Source organism: Eschscholzia californica, unplaced genomic scaffold (genome assembly GCF_041429995.1).
Source record: "Eschscholzia californica isolate CP2 unplaced genomic scaffold, dmEscCali1.0.p SCAF_6, whole genome shotgun sequence".
In the NCBI taxonomy this organism is placed as follows: Eukaryota; Viridiplantae; Streptophyta; class Magnoliopsida; order Ranunculales; family Papaveraceae; genus Eschscholzia; species Eschscholzia californica.
In genome coordinates this window covers 34,247,291-34,264,710 of record NW_028238483.1, presented here as the reverse complement: position 1 = coordinate 34,264,710, position 17,420 = coordinate 34,247,291, and the positions used below count along the sequence as shown (strand labels likewise).

The 17,420-nt window shown below is 35.1% G+C and overlaps 2 protein-coding genes and 1 long non-coding RNA gene across 3 annotated transcripts; 1 reads left to right on the top strand and 2 right to left on the bottom strand.

Annotated features, from left to right (window-relative positions):
• Nucleotides 1–1,407: 1,407 nt before the first annotated feature.
• On the bottom strand, nucleotides 1,408–5,834 carry LOC147533952 (zinc finger CCCH domain-containing protein 48-like). Its single transcript, XM_086647401.1, has 10 exons — nucleotides 5,609–5,834; nucleotides 4,732–5,189; nucleotides 4,549–4,644; nucleotides 4,352–4,441; nucleotides 4,124–4,225; nucleotides 3,843–3,989; nucleotides 3,252–3,371; nucleotides 3,096–3,155; nucleotides 1,936–2,033; nucleotides 1,408–1,845 (listed from the first exon to the last, which is right to left on the bottom strand). Exons 2-10 carry the CDS (start codon nucleotides 5,185–5,187, stop codon nucleotides 1,716–1,718), a joined length of 1,299 nt encoding a protein of 432 aa, XP_086503527.1. The 5' UTR covers nucleotides 5,188–5,189; nucleotides 5,609–5,834; the 3' UTR covers nucleotides 1,408–1,715.
• Nucleotides 5,835–7,538: 1,704 nt separating this feature from the next.
• On the bottom strand, nucleotides 7,539–8,361 carry LOC147533951 (uncharacterized). Its single transcript, XR_015227529.1, has 3 exons — nucleotides 8,280–8,361; nucleotides 8,104–8,202; nucleotides 7,539–7,632 (listed from the first exon to the last, which is right to left on the bottom strand). It is a non-coding gene; the product is annotated as an uncharacterized LOC147533951 (long non-coding RNA).
• Nucleotides 8,362–11,383: 3,022 nt separating this feature from the next.
• LOC147533950 (Protein kinase superfamily protein) lies at nucleotides 11,384–14,854 on the top strand. The gene is made up of 9 exons (XM_086647400.1): nucleotides 11,384–11,644; nucleotides 11,785–11,938; nucleotides 12,048–12,138; nucleotides 12,259–12,333; nucleotides 12,413–12,501; nucleotides 12,766–12,884; nucleotides 12,987–13,127; nucleotides 13,882–13,958; nucleotides 14,623–14,854. Exons 1-9 carry the CDS (start codon nucleotides 11,554–11,556, stop codon nucleotides 14,767–14,769), a joined length of 984 nt encoding a protein of 327 aa, XP_086503526.1. The 5' UTR covers nucleotides 11,384–11,553; the 3' UTR covers nucleotides 14,770–14,854.
• The last annotated feature ends 2,566 nt before the right edge of the window (nucleotides 14,855–17,420 follow it).

Genomic DNA, 17,420 nt, shown 5'->3' with positions numbered 1-17,420 from the left:
TTGACCACCCATTAAATTGATCTGGACGTTCCCTCTTTGCAAAACGACCCTTAAGCTAACTTCCTCCGCCATCTTACTTTATTTTGACACACAAACTTTAAACGAGAATATCTCGTTCATCTTGTCTTGGATCGTATTTGAGCGATTCTTAACTCTAAACTTTAGAATTCGAAGAGAAAAACTCATCGGCATATACCCTTTCTAAGTTTGGGGGTTCAAACCTATCTGAAATCAGCTCCGTTTCCAACACCTTTCAATTATAACGGTTCATTCTCATGTCCTTATAACGAAATCTCAACTCAATCCTACACAGGTGTAATGAGGAAATCTCAAGACAGACCTATTTTAAGGCTAGATATTTAATGATGAAATCCCAACCCAGTCATATATATATATAAATCTTATGATTCAATGAAATGTTAATACAATCCTACAGCTTATAGTACCACTACAAATAGAAAAATCCCTTCTAATCTATCTCAAATAGTTTGGGTTTCTATTGAATTAAACAAATGGGGAAGCGTATATCCACCTTCTACTTCTTTCTTGTCCTTGTGGTGTTCTTTTCATGTTCATTTCTTCTTGATTAAACTTCACTTTTATGCATGCATGTATATATTTTAATAATCCTCCATCACATAATTTTCAATTGCGTTTTCTTATCATTTGTAAATGAGTTATGATCACTAATAACTTAGCCAAGATGTAGTCAAGAAGACTCTGCGATAGAAATTATTTGTAAATCTCAACTATTAAAAAGCATATCTCTTTGCTTCAAACCTTAAGGCCATTTTTTGTGCGCCAAAAAGAATGCACACTAGAATAGGGATCCAGCAACTAATGTAGTTTTTAGTAATTGCAATACCTTATTTCACTCTTTAGTTTGTAAGATATTTTGTTTTAAAGTAAAAGTATTTAATATTTGAGCAGGGGAAATTAGTAAAGCTGATGGTTGCACGGAGAGCTGGTACGGACACTGCGAGTCAGCCCTAGCATGCCAAGTACAGTGTTTTGCACATCATGGAAGATCGGCAGTTCCCTATTGCGATCCTACTGCCATCCCTTCAGCCACTTGCAATTGCCGCTATAAATGTTAACCATATATATGTTAACTATATAAATGTTTGCACCCTAACTACACATAAAGTGAATAAAAGATCAAATCTACTTCTCCATCTCTCTTTCTCTGTATGGCCTTTTAACTATTGTTTATATTCTAAATTTCAAAATCTTTCCTTCTCACTCGATATTAAACTTTCCTGCGACAATATTAGCCTGTCCAATATGAACTGATCACAAGGGTAAATCATGCTAAGAACATACACTTTGGACCTATCAAACCCTAATTTTGGGTCTAGCAAGCAACCTTAGAAGTATGAAATGGCTATAATTGATTAAACAATCAAGTAGAGAAGAACACAACCCACCTTCAATATATTATATTACAAAACATATGAGCAGTGCCAGTTAAATTTTGCATTTCATAAAAAACAATAACAAAAACCCAACTTTCCTTTCTCATTATCATGATGATCTCACTTTGTAATCTTCCTTAAAACTTAAAAAAAAATACATGGTTACAATAAAAATAAGATCCCTCCAACCAAACAAACCAAAAGAAGAAAAGAAAAATAGTGGTTGGGGTTAGAGGGGGAGAGGAGAAAATCAAGATCACATATTCAAATTCATCTCTCTCTATTATTCCTCAAATTTATTTACTGCTGCTCAGACCATTTCCACACCTTGAGTTCACCGGTCCCATCGCCAGTAAAAAATAAACCTCCTGGACCAATTTGAATTGCTCTGATTTCCTCTTTTGCATAGATTTTTCCCCGCTCGTTGAATCTAAACAAAACAACCAAATATGTATATATTGATCAAATCATATTGTTGTTAAAGGAGAGAGAATGATACTAGAAGTGGGTTAGAACTTACGATGGCAAGTCATAGAGGGTGACGCTATTGTTATTGCTTGAGCAAATCAAAACAGGCTTCCCTTGTGCATCAGACATCCCGCATAGTGCCAACACACCCTATTGTAACAACCAAAACCCCCAGTTTATCAATTTTCTACTTCAATATTGATCCTTAAAAGGTAATATATTCATGCATGACCTATAATATTGTGTTTCCAACGTTAGAATGCAAATATACGTTCAACTATTCAAGAAGACTCTCAGATAAATACAGATGATACTTAAAACACAAACAGGATTGTCAAACTAGAGTTGAATCTATCTTATATTAGACTGTAATAAATGAGTTTCCTCTCTACTATCAGATGACTTGGCTAGAGTTATATAAAATGGAAACTAACTCTTGCAATTTGATAGTATTTCCTTACATGGAAATTAGTCGCTAAAAAATGAAGAGCGGAGTAAAACCTAAAAATATAAAAGTAACAAGCTAAAATCGATCTAATGTTTGCCTCCCCCCTCACATGACACCCACAGACAAACAGTCCTGTATGTAATTTATGATGCACACTGGCACCAATTTTCCTCTCCGGGGCGTTCCTAGTCACCTTTCTGGTTGTTATCTATCAAGAGTTATGACTTATATCTTGCCGAATATTAGTGGATCTACACTTCAAAGGAAAATTGACTAACGTTCTCTAGCCTCACTGAATCATCTCTATGCCTAACTATAGAATCTATAGATATTTAACGCAGCAAATCAGCAGAGAAGTATAACGTCACGTTGATGGCGTAATTTTACCAACTGTATAACTACTAGACCTTCCAAAAGTGTCACCTTGAAGTTTAAATCGGTCAAAATATCATATGAAAGCAGTCAAAAGGTTTAGTAGTATATTAACTAAATGACCAAATGTAGTATATTCTCTCCACCAACATGTGAAAAAAATCCTAGGATTAACAACAATAATATCTAATCACTGGGGATGATAGAGATGAAATATTTGAATGGAAAACTACGAATACATGTGAGGCATGAAGCTTAACAGCTTAGAGAACAATACATGTATTAGAACTACATGTGAGCTTTAAATCGCATTCTTTCAAAGACAAAACAGATACAAGTGAATAAAAGCACTGCACCTACTAAACATCTAAAAGAGGGATAATGCTACATACAGATTCTTGCTGATGCGTGTAAGTAACTTCTAAGTTCCCACTTTCTGTAGCAACCCACACCTGGACACAGAACATTCCAAATACTAGGTGATTAACAGCTCAGCAACGAATGCTAAGGACGTAACGAATAAAGCAACAGCCGATGGATAAACTAACCTTTATCGTTTTGTCCAGAGAACAAGATAATAGAAACTGATCCCAGCAAAGAACAGACATTACAACGCCTGTGTGTTCTGTCAGTGTCTGAATGCATTGCAAGGTCTCTAGTTCCCACACCTGATTGAAAAAAATATATATTTAGATTTAATGAACATAAACTATATTCTTTACAAGAAAAGGCCTTGTGGAAGAACAAATAACAAAACCCCCAAGTAAGATATACTGAAGGGGGAATATGGATGAAGAAGAGGTCCTTCAAATGGTTTACTTAATTGTCGTTATGTTATTTAGGAATTATGAGAATAAATCATCCAGAATTTTTTTTGAAGATTAGAAAATCCAGTTTCTCAAGTCTTTTGGATAGAGTAATTTAAGGGCAAGTTTCTTAGCTTAAAGAGAACAGTACTACTTAAGAAATAATCTATTTCCGCAAACTGATATATGATCTCGCCCAAAATGGTAGCATAATTGTAGTACATTGATTTCTGGTTTTAATACCATGCAAATTAAGAACTTAGAAAGCCTGTAGACTTGGAATTTTCTAAATTTAGAATGGCAGGACCTAGGAGGGAAGAAAAAATAACTCACCCTTATTGTGTTGTCCATCGATCCAGAGTAGAGTCTACTACCACCGACTACTAATGAAACCACAGAAGAGGTATGTCCCTTGAGAGACGCAACAGGCTCAAAGCTGTTGGTTGCAGCACTAAATTTCCATGCCAATATACTACCATCCTAAAGCAGTAAAAAAACAGTTTCTGTTAATTCCCCTTAACGGAAAAATGGAAATGAATGTCAGAACATGGTTTAGATAGATCCAAGAATCAAATGTGATACCACTGAAGAATTTTGACATTTGAAGAACATACCTGTGTACCAGCCAGAAGCATCTCATTACCCACAGCCATGTCATAAACCTGTCCTGTAAACCCACTAAGACTGAGATCTATGTTAAGCTGTGCGTTCCATGCCTGCACCATTTGCACAATAACAACAATGAAACAAGAGAAAATTTGGTCAGAATCAATATTAGCTAAACTTAAACTCCAGAGATCTCGTGGAAAATTTTTGGAAACATCGAAGAATGAATAAATTACCTTGACAACATTTGGAATTCCAACAAAAACCCATGGTCCTTCGCTAATCATGCAGCCAACATCACCTCCCAGATTGACCACACCAGCACACTAATCATCATTAACGCAAGCCACAGATAAGTCCCGTAAAAACCAATAAAGCTAAAATAGAAAAGAAAGAAGAGCGGAAGCACAAAAAAAGAAAAAAATTTAACAACCTGACCAGTTTGACAGTCCCAAACTCGTACGGATTGATCTTTGCTCCCAGAATATAATTTGTCAGAACCCATTGGAAAAGCAATCCCACTGATGACCTGTCATAAAAACGTTTGTTCAGTTTATAACTATGGGAACATAGATCAAACAACTACGAAAGTGGAGCAACTGACAACAACGAATACCTTCTCATGGCCGGTGAGCTGTGTTAACATTGTGAAACTATCACTTTTAAACCATTGATGCAGATACTTGCAACTGTCACCATAAGTACATTTTCCAGCAATCCAAAAGTTACAGAGTTTGTCCTGAGACTTCGGAGGAACCCAAGAACCTCCACCCACAGGCCCAGCACGACCATGACCTCGGCCCCAATTTGAAGGGGCATGCATATCAGGTCTAGGGTTGATTGAATTAGGTTTCCTACGAGAAAAAGAGCCTGAGAAATTCCCATCATCAGGCGGTATCTGTGATCGCTTTTGTGCAATTCCATTGCCAGTTGCCTGTGGCAGTTCGCTGTGTCGATACTGACAGGGATTCCTGTTGCATCTCCCTGCCCTCCAGTGATAGCATACTTTATCTATCGTTGGTGCTCCTCCTAATCTATTGTAAACTCTCCTACTCCCATTATCCACGTCCATAACTACCAAAAATACACAAAAGAACAGATAAACAAAAACCCTAATTTCAAGACTTAATTTTTCTTTCTTCTTTTATATCGAAAACCCTAATTCGATTCTAATGTGCCCCACACTTCTAAACAATCTCCAAAACAAAAACCCTACTAAAAATCCGAACGGCGTCTCCTCTAACTGTGAAGAAAATCGATTACCACGTTCTTGGTGAATGATGATGAAAACAATAACGCGATGAAAAAAAATCAAGCTTTATAATCTGTTAAGGGAGATAAATATGGAAAAATATATCCTTCATCACCGACGACTGTAAATATCGCATAACGTTAATTCGATCATGATCATCAACGAGTAGTAACCTAAGGAGAAGGAAGATTTTTGCCCTAGAAAAGTTGAAACTGATTAGATGTCGAAGAAGTTGGCAAACCTGTAAATGTTTCAAATAATTTGCAGAATAGATTTTCTTGAGGTGAGAGTGAGAGAGATTCTGATCTTCGATTGATTGATAGATGAATGTGAATAATCGAGAAAACAAATAGTGGGCGGGTCACTGAAGCTCGTACAGTGTTTGGATCATAAAATACAGAAGATTGAAAAATAGATATATGGAAGTAAAAGAAAAATTAGAAATAGAGAAGGGGACTCGTTTTGCCAGCTTCCTCACTAGCCTCCTACTTTATCAATAATTTTCATATGGTCCTCTTTTTCAGTTACCGTTAAATTTTCTCTCTCCTCCATCTCATCTCTTCTCTCTGTCACCTCATCTTCTTGCCACCTCATCATCTTCTCCGGCGAAGGTCGCCTGCATGCCAATTTTCCGACCGACGACCTTCAAACATAATTTTTTTTTTCTCTCTCCTCTCTCTAAAAACAAATTTCCTTTTTTTTTCTTTCTTCTCTCCCTCTAGAACAGATCTAGAGAGAGGATTTGTTTGTGATGAACACGGGTGATTTAGACAACATGACTCTTTGACAAAAGAATTAGGTCCAATTATGTTTGAGTTCTATATACTGGTCTAAGGCTAGTTCAAACTTAAAGATTGGATTTTGGAAGGGAAGGTAAAACTTCTCTAAGATGAATGAACACTTTGGGCTGTTTTAGGCATCACCCGTGTTCATCACGAACATACCCTCTCTCTCTAGATCTTTTCTAGAGAGAGAGGAAAGAAAAAAAAAAGGAAAAAAAAAAATTTTAGAGAGCGAGAGGAGAGAGAAAATGAATTATTTTTTTTAAATGTTTGAAGGTCGCCAGCCGGAAAATTAGTCGGTCGACGACCTTCGCCGGAGAAGATGATGAGGTGGCGAGAAGATGAGGTGGCAGAGAGAAGAGATGAGATGGAGGAGAGAGAATATGACTAGTTAGCGGAAAGTTAACGGTAACTGAAAACGAGAGCCGTATGAGAATTATTGATAAAGTAGGGGGCTAGACAGGAAACTGGTCACAAAGTTGGGGCCATTTGGAAAATAATGCTTTTTTTTAGAAATTTATTACGACATAAACCCTAAAACTCAATAAATTTATTTATTATTTATATCTTTAATAATTTGAATTTAGAACTCATAGATTCGATTTCGAAGGTTTTGGAACTAATGTCAACACTATCAACCACTTGGATAACTAACTGGGACGACTCATTTAACACCATCCCCACTAAAGTAATAATTTTATTTATCTTTAACAAAAGTAACATTTTATTACACATTTTTAACATAATACTATTATAAAAATTCGTTAAGTTTTATTTATCCGTTATTTTACTATTATTACTATTACTATTGTTATTATTATTGTTGATGTTATAATTACTATTTGGGGAATACGCACAGCTAACAACTATAAATCTTTTCCTATCATTAGAGTCACTACAAAATAGACGTTCTTTAGTTATGGACACCGACCGTAGCAGTTACTCATATTTCCGTAGCAACAGACATATTGCTACGCCCTTGACCTCGTAACTAGTATTGCCGTCACAATAGGTTTTAGCTACGAACTTTCTGCTACACCTTTCATCCGTAACTACTAGTTAAACGTATTTGCTATGGATTTTTCCATAACTAGTATTGAAAAAAAATATGGTCGTTGAACGTCTATTAGTGATGGAATTATCCGTAACAAAAAGTCTTGCATTTTTAAAATCTTTATATCCCTAAATATTCATTAATCATGACCTGTCCAACATGAATCTATATATATGTATACATATATATAATCAAAATGCATATAAAATGAGATACATCAGTAATCCATTTCATCTATTCATTCATTTAAAAATCTTTCATACATAGAATCTACAACTTTACATCCAACAAATGGAGTTGACCAAAATATGAACGTAATATATCGAGTAAACAGCCAAAACTAACCTATGTCTATATATTTAAGAGGTTAATGTACTATATACAAACAAAAAAGAAATCTCGTACGAAGGTTCCTTTCTCCAACTTTTCCTGTAAAAGAAGAGATACAAAATATCGTTAGTTGGTACTTCGATAAAATCAATAATAAAATATCATTTTTCAATGAAATATAACATTCACGATTCCGAGAAAAGAAAAGAAAGAGTCCAATATATGAAGAAATTATATAGATATTACTAGCCTAGCAGTGAACATCCCAGTTTCAGAAGTCGGAACAACTCTATGTTGCTTATAAATAATATTCGTGAAAGTTCTTTTGTATTTTAAGAATTCGTCATAGACCAGTTGTTATACTCCTTAATATCATTTCTGGTGTTTTGGGATATACTAGTAGTCCTAACTAATGTTCTTAGAAACAGAAGTTTGGATGTTATGACAAGGGTTTAAAATAAAAAGTAAGTAACTGACATGAAAAAGCATTCAACACTTCAATGTGATATTTTTATGGCCTTAATGTTATGAGTATCGGTGTCTATAAAACAAGTCTGAGCGTTCACTTACAGAGCATAAAAATATCTTCATGCAACTAATACACTCCATAGCACCATCATCCAGTAGTACAACCAATGACTTTGAAGCAACACAACCACAATGAAGACACTGCAAATCCAATAGATGTGAACTAAGACAATATGCAGAGGGGGGACCTAAACTTAGCAATAACAAGACAAGCTTACCTTTCCACAAAAATGGCACTCCCTTCAACCAGATTCTTTTAGGTGGAATATCTCCCAGAAAATCAGTTGTTCATAAGCAACCCTAGAAAATCAATATACGAAAACATAAAACAGGAAAAGATTCAACCCTTTGATAACAAGAAGTAACATATCAAGTTCAAACTTTCATGCAATTGATATCCCATGCTCCTTTTGATCCAAAAAACACCATGCACTTGGGTTCCCTGAGATTATGTTGCATTAAGTGTTTCCCCAAGTTTTTTGTTTTATAGGCTAACAATGTGAATTAGAAATTAGGGAATTCAATTATTTTTACTTTAGCTTCAAAGTTCAATTAAATCAAATCGGTAAAGAGGTTCAATTGAATGTCAAAGTTCTAGTTCAATTAATCGAATCAGTAAAGAGAGGTTCAATTGAATTAAAAATACCCGCATTTATAACAGAGATTTGTGAAACCACCAGATCGTAAATCCCATCCATCTCTCCACTTGATTGAAGAAGTAGCCCTACAAAACCATTGATGCAAATCAACAGTTCTTATGATATCTGAAAAATCAAAATCAAATCCGCACATAACCTAAAAATTAATCCTCATTTTAAATCTAAAATCCAATCAATCTTGAAATGAGCACAATCAAAGAGAGAATTCAAACACCAAAGAAAACAGTATATAAGATCAGATCTCTTGCGGGCATTTCATCGAACAAGTTATGTGGGGTCTTTTCTCTCCCAATTTGGTTCGTCAATACTATATCCAAATCAAAATCTAACTAATCAAGAGATTGTCAAACCTAATTTCAAACACGAAATCTACAAAAACTAATCAAAAGTAGAACTTTCAACACAAGAGAATATATTATGGATGCCATAATTTTTCAAAACTATATAATCAGGTTATAATTTTTAAAGATAAAACAAGATCAGATTGTGATTGCAAGGTAAACCTATAAACTCACCGAACCGTGTAAGTCAAATTCATGGTGACCTTGTTCTTAGCTGTCTCTCCCATCAAACGCTATGAATTAGTGAAAGCAACATAAGATGGAGTAGTATTGTTTCCTTGATCATTGGCAATAATCTGGAGATGATAGTCTTGCCAAACACCAACACAAGAGTATGTTGTTCCTAGATCGATTCCAGTTGCAGGACCTTCTCTTTTACCAGCCATTAGACTTAGCTTGAATCAATCAAAACAATACCCATAAACTAGAAGAAGAAAGATAAAAAAGCAGTAGAAAATTAAACAGAGCCGTTAGGGTTTTCTAAAACTGGTTACGGAGAAGACTCTCGAAACCTTTTGGATGCGCGCCCTTCAGATTTGGGGCTTTTAATTTTACCGCGCACCCTAAAATTTTTGGCGCAATATTTTGTGACCATTTTTCACCCATTAGCTACGAACTGGGCATAGCAAATACCGTCTATTTGCTATGCTTAGTATACCATAGCAAAAAGGTGTTTTCCAGATTCTCAAAAATTTGTACCCGCCACTCAATTGACATGGACATATGTGTAGCAACTGCACACAATGTTTGTAGCTATTGGTCAGTTTTTGTTACGATTACTAAATATCCATAGCAGATGTTGACCAATAGCTACAACAAGTTTAGTTCGTAGCAAAAAGGTCGTAGCTAAAGCCTGTCTATTTTGTAGTGAGTAATAACAACAATGATTCTTATACACCAAAGGATCTGGTATTGTCATGAGCATCATGTAGTGTGTGATTGACTGCTTCCATGCAATATCTATGTTGCATTAGAATCTTATCCCAAATAATTATGTATTTTTTTGAATAACAAATATGTGGTGTTTACTTACCAATGCTACATTTGAATCTTCATGCACATCCAAATGGATATAGATAGTCAAACGGACCTTTTGACCTCTGAGTAACAATAAAGAAGCAATACCGGAAGAAACTAAAATGCTACATTGATAACATAAAACCTCTTACAATGAACAACAATCATGTCGTAAAAAATGTTGCCATTGTAAAGAAATACAAGACTTCTCTTATGCATTGCAATATCAGTTACAAAATCGAAATTATTTTTCGTGCGTCATAAAATGTCCAAGATTAAAATCTATATCTAAGGTATGAATAGATATCTCAATAAGTCTATGCTCTCAAATCAATTTGGTATTAATATTTTCAGTCCATTTTCAATTGGTCTCAGCATGAAGATGAGAAGTCATCTTGAAGATTCTTCCCTACTTTAGAAGTATCTCGTTGTGAAGAAACAATCCATAATCTAGTCACGGTCCCTCAGTTGGATTTGGAATACCGCTTGTGATACGAAGGTTATGTTCAAGTGCTTATATTAAGTGTAACATGTGTGGATTTAATGAACAACACTACGAACAGATGAGAAAAGCCCCTCAATTGATAACTGGAATTCATAATCCTTGTCTCTTTTAAATATTGTATTCACACACCTATGCACATGCATCACAAGTTGATTTAAGCTTCCAACAAAAAAAAAGTTGATTTAATGTATCATGGAATTACCGTCCATAAACATCAAAGTATTTTTAGCCTCTTACAAACATGAGCAACAATCTCAAATGAACTTTCTTCTATGCATTTTGGACTACACACATTCTTTTTCTTTTGGTTTCCAAATTATCTAACTCTTATCTCAAACGAAGTGTTAAGATATGCTCATGTATTTGAAAATTTACCTAATCAAGGAGTTAAAAAGGCATTAAAGATTTTAACAAAATTTTGACGTTGGTATTTGTTATAATCTCCTACACACCACATCCTCTTCGTAAACAATTATCAACAAATTATTAGTAAATCACGAATATTAAGGGTTAAGGTTTTATTTTTTCACCTTTTTAGTTTTATTACTTGAACATAGACATCCCATTAAGATACTAGTCGGTGAAGGAGAAGAAGATAATCGGAGATGATGGTCGGTGAATCCCTTAAGGTGAAGAAAAAGGATGTAGGATGGAATTGTTGATATAAAGAAGGGTAATTTGGCCACAACAGGCACGCCCCATTGGCTCACGCCTCACTCATAGGGACACACCCCACCTAACTGTTCGGAAATAGGGGCCTATTTCAGTTATTTCAATAAAAAGGGGCAATACCAAATATCACAAAATAATTGGGGGGTCTATGTGAAATTAACCCAAAAAAGAGAAAGAGAAGAAGAATGTGGAGGTAAAACTCCGGGTAGCCGTTTACAGTTGGAATGATAAGGTTTAGGTGATGAACACTCGTCTCTTCTACTCTTCACTTACAAAATTAAAACCCTAATTTCCCTAGATGGCGAAGCAGCAGCTTGGACTTGGAGTTATCTCCTCTTTCCCTTCTACTCGTTCCCTCAAACTCAACCTCCCTATCAAGTCATGTCCGAGTGAGTACAAATCTCTCTCTCTCTCTCTCTCTTTTTCTCTTATCAATAATTGCATTTACATTCTGTTCTTAGTTAAGATCTAAACCCTCATCTTCAAACCCTAATTGCTAACTATTTGTTCTTCTTGTTGTTGTTCAAAGTGGCATCTTTGAGTGAAGATCCAATTAAGGAATGGATTGTTAAAGAAGGAAAGGCTACTCAAATTACTAGAATTTCTCCTGTTGGTGGTGGTTGTATCAATTTTGCCAATCGATACGAAACCGATTCTGGCTCCTTTTTTGTAAAGACAAACAGGCATTTTCATTCTTTCTGTTTTGTATTGAACTTATTTTGATTCAAAAACATATATCTAAGTAGAATAATGAACTTATGTATATATACTTGTTCTTGTAATTTGGAATAGGAGTATAGGACCATCAATGTTTGAGGGTGAAGCTCTTGGGTTAAATGCTATGTATGATACTAATTCGATTCGGGTACCCAAGCCATTTAAGGTTACTAACCTAAATTCATCTGCATTTTGGGACTTTTAGTTTATTTTCACTCTTGTTCTTGATTGATTTCTTCTAGATGATTGCAAGTATAAGTGGGTTTTGTTTTGAACTCTCGTCTAGGTTGGACGGTTACCTTCCGGAGGTTCCTTTATTATTATGGAATATATTGAGTTTGGTTCATCCAGAGGTGACCAGGTGAGTTGGTGATCATCATTTAGCTGTTTGTTGAATTAGATTGATAACAAATTATCTAATGTTGTTTATTTGTCCTCAGTCTGTCTTAGGGAAGAAACTTGCAGAAATGCATAAAGCTGGGAAGTCGAACAAGGGTTTTGGTTTTGATGTTGACAATACCATTGGCAGGTGAAAACATTTTCTTCTCATCTTCTTAACTATCGAAAACAAGATCCAACATACTGTGTGGGTACATGTCGTTATACCTATTTGTATTAACCATTTGGGTTCGTGTTTCCTAACCACATTGTCTTGATCCTGTCACTGGATTACTTGCATGTCGGCCGGGAGAGAACGGAATGTTTAGATCCTTTTAGTCCACCTAGCATTAACATTGCATATTACAAATGAAGTTATGCACTGTTTCTTAAAAATTACTCTTTGATCTTCTAGTACACCACAAATAAACACGTGGACATCCGATTGGGTTGAGTTTTTCGCTGAGAAAAGATTGGGTTATCAGTTAAATTTGGCACGGGAACAGTACGGTGATTCTGCCATTTTTGAAAAAGGTAATCCACTGATTGAAAATGCTGAAATTTCAATAAACCTAGCTTCTCATATCTGTTGTAATTTATATGTTTTCTTGTTGGATGCTTTATATTTTCCAATAGGTCAAAGATTGATCAAGAATATCGGCCCACTTTTTGAAAATGTTGTGATAGAACCATGCTTGCTCCATGGTGACTTGTGGAGTGGGAATGTTAGTTCTGACAAGAACGGCGAACCTGTTATACTCGATCCAGCATGTTACTGTAAGTAAGAATCAGTAGAATTAAGTTGAAGAATGGTTCATCTTATGGATGATTACTTAGGCTCGTAGGAATAAAAGTTGCGTGGCTTATAGAGTGTACTAACATAATAAGTTGATTGTGCCTTTCCAAAACTATTTCAGCAAAAATTTAGACATTTTCTTTCTATCTCTCAGTATAGTGGGTAAGGATTGTATAAGAAATAGAAATTAACCATAGAAACAAACTCGAAAATTTTATCTTTGCAAGTCAGTATAAACTAGACTCTTAAATGATAAGTAACTTACTAACATAAGTCGCCAACTAAAATAATTGCTCCAAAAGATGCAACATGGCATGTTAGAAGGCTGCCTAGGCCCTCGGCTCCAAACTGGTGGGGGGGCTATAGGCAACCATGACAGTGGCTAGGTCATTTTTTGGCTTCTAACTGTTTTTACGCTCGGATACACTGCCAGAATGTGACTTGTCTTGATAGTCATTTCAGGTTATTTCAGACAACAGGCTTTCAGTTCAAACTTATTTTATGTCTGATTAAAAGCACCAAAATTTATTTGGGGTCACAGCCATCTAGACGAGTCTGACAAAAACAAACATTCTAAATTCTTACTCAAATCAGTTTAAGTTCGAGTCTGATTTAAGATTTCACATGGAGACAAAATGAACATTATTTCATTGTGATATTTTGTAATTCTATTGTAGTAAGAAAGAAACATTATGGAGCTTTTTTTCTCATATTTGTTTTCTATTGTTTTTCAAGATGGACATAATGAGGCAGAATTTGGAATGTCATGGTGTGCTGGATTTGGTGGATCTTTCTACAGTTCATATTTTGAGGTATATTCCTTGTCACTAGTATCTATTAGTATTTGGTACATTACAAAGAGGAAAATAACGTGCACGGAATTAAACACTCAAGAATTGTAGACACTTAAACCGGGTGAACGATTTTTATCGTTTCTTCTCCGTTATGCAAGGCATATCATTATTGTATCCACTAATCAAAGTTATGGAGTTTTCACCATTAAGAGTCATTCGGCAAAATCGAGCTCCTCGTGTTCTCCTTAATGAAAAAGTTAGATAGTGTTTGTTTTCCATATTTTCTTATCTCTGAAATATCAAATATGAATTTGTTTCTTATGTTAAACATGAGTTTATGTAATATCTCTGTAATTGAGTTAGATCTTAAAACAAGTTTCCATCTTAAATGCACAAGTTTACAGCTATATAATATGTCTGCATTTCAGAGACGACTTGTTTTAAGATCGGACTTTGTTAAAGAGATAAAGCAGTTCCAAAATATACGTAATCATTTTTCGATTCAGATTTAGAAAAGAACAAGCACCACCTTAGTTGGACAACTTTTGAACTTGTCACTGTGTTCGGCTCATTATTTTTCATAAAAATGATAAAAATATCTTGATGGGCTCATGAAAAGTAAAGGATGTAGAGATTGACGTCAATTATCTAAGATATAGTATTGTACTATTTTATGGTGCAGGTGATGCCGAAGCAGCCAGGCTTCGAGAAAAGGAGAGATCTATACATGTTGTATCATTACTTGAACCATTACAATTTATTCGGCTCTGGCTATCGATCATCGTCCATGTCTATAATAGATGATTATATAAGGATGCTGAATGTCTAGTCATTTACTAATGTCGAAGTTGAAATCATCTTGTATATTTGATGACCAGGACAAGCTCATAACTATAAAAAGTGTATCTTTTTCAGAGCCTTGTATATATGAATTGCTGTTTGGATTACAATTTTATGGGCCCATGGAGAAATAACTCCATGTTTTTACTACCAAAACATATGTTTTTTAATGGATTGGTGCTTTAGAAAAATTCCAGTCATACTAGATTACTAGTAGAACTTATTGAGAAGTATCTATCAACGTTTATCATGTACCAGATGACCCAGATCAATTATTATCTTGAAGATATTGACAGAGAAAAAAAAAATGAGAAACACTTGCATAATACGACAACCTTATCCCCTCAAAAAAAAAAAATACGACAACCTTATGTCCCTTCCACAACTAGGAAACGACAATATTGTTAAATCAACTTTACGTAGTACTTTGATATGCCAAAGTCAAAAAGATATACACGGTTTGATTACAAATTTGTGAGATATGCTGAGTTTTCATGTAAATATATATATATATATATATATATATATATATATATAAACTTTCATTTGTTTATTATTGATGGTGAAAGATGGCTTTGACAATACTTCGGAGATTCAATCCCACATGTAATGAGTAGCAATTCATGGAGGAAATATTATGGTGTGTTTGGTTGCAGGATTCCTAAGTAGGATTCCTATGAAAAGTGGAATTTGGTAGGATTCATGAATCCTTGGTCTGTTTGGCTACCAAGAATCCTAGGACTCTTGAATCCTAAGGATTCCTAATTTTAAAATTTGTATTGGACCAAAATCCCACCCTATCCCCTAGGATTTGTTAGGATTTTGGATTAATGAACCTAAATTTCAAACTTAAAATCAACAAAAAAATGCTTCCTTCTACAAAATCATTATTTTTTTTCAAAATCATTATTTTTTTCAAAAATCATAATTTTTCTAAAGACGTTTAGAAATACTCAAATAATAATAAATCATAGGATTCTTAGTTGCCAAACAAGCCAAAAAATATTACTTGGATTCATGAATCCGCGGAATCATGAATCCCAAGGACTCATGAATCCGCGGATTCATGATTCCGCCATCCAAACACACCATAATTTCATTTCTTAAGCTAATAAAATAGATACAATGATAAGGATGATTTCTTTATGGAGACGCGACAATGCTAGCAACTAATTTATGAAGAATAACCTAGCCTGCCGATTGGCGAATACATAACTAATCCGGTCTAATTTTAATGTATAAAAGAAAAGTAATAAGTCAATTTATTTGAATCCTTGATTTTTCTTCGTGCAAATGCACAAATGTATCACTAGTATGTTAATTATTTAGTGAAAGTGTATATATGTGTGGAAATATGTTTGTTTTTTTACTCAAAATAAATTAAGTTGTATAAAATTATGTAGTAAAATACCTAAGGTTCTATTTTGTTTAATGCAGTAAGGTGTCGTTTGGCAACACTAAAATAAGTAACTTTTTTGCTTATCTAAGTAGAAAAGTAAAAAAGTTAGTTTGGTAACATGAAAACTTCTGACTTCACTTAAGTTAAAATTTGACTTTCTTTTGAAGTTAAAATTTTTAGCTTTTGGCTTCAAAGTAAAGTAACTTATGTACAACACATTTATAAATTTTACTTGACGAAATTTTTTTCTTCGTCTACCTCCGCTCCACCACCACAACTAAACTTCTACCATCCATTGTATCTCCACCACCACCTTCACACCTCCACCTCCACCACCACCATACCTCAATCACTAACACCACTACCACACACCTTCACCACACCACACCTCAACTACAACCACCTTCGTACCTCCACCACCACCGTACCTTCATCACCACCACCACCACCGTACCTTCACCACTACCACCACCGCCGTACCTTCACCACCACCGTACCTTCACTACCACCACCACCACCGTACCTTGACCACCACCACCGTCGTACTTCCACCACCACCGTACCTTCACCACCACCACCACCACCGTACCTTCACCACCAACACCACCACCGTACCTTCACCACCACCCAGGGACGTAACTATGTAAGGGCCAGGAGTGGCCCTGGCCCCCCTGACCCTTACATTGTTCTCCTCATTTAAGTCCATGCAGGGACCCACAACATTCCTTTTAAAGTATATGGCCCCCCTTTTAATTGCAACCCAAACCCAGTGCAAGTTTGAAACTTAGCCCAACTTATTTCCTACCCAGTCAAAATGCCTTGTCACCTAATCTAAACAACCCTATTTCCAAACCGCCCCTACACAGACACAATTCTTTCTACCCGATAACCTAAGCATGCACTCTATGGTTATGTATTAGAGAATTTAGAACTCTAGTGCGCCACCATTGTTTCTTTAACTTATTCAATTTATTTTTTGATTGTTCACTTCTATTTACATCAAGTTTCAATCAACTTATTTCAGTTTCTTTTTTATATGTTTATTCATATCTGTAATCGTAAAATAAATCAATCCGGCTCATAAATTTTTATTGTACTAAAACATAAATATAGAAACAATCGAAAACTCTTCTTCCTTGCACTTGCAATCGGTTAGATCATGGACGACTCGTGGTGCCATACTATACATGGAGAACTACCAAATCGTCGATCTTCATCAATGGAAGAAACATCAATCTTCG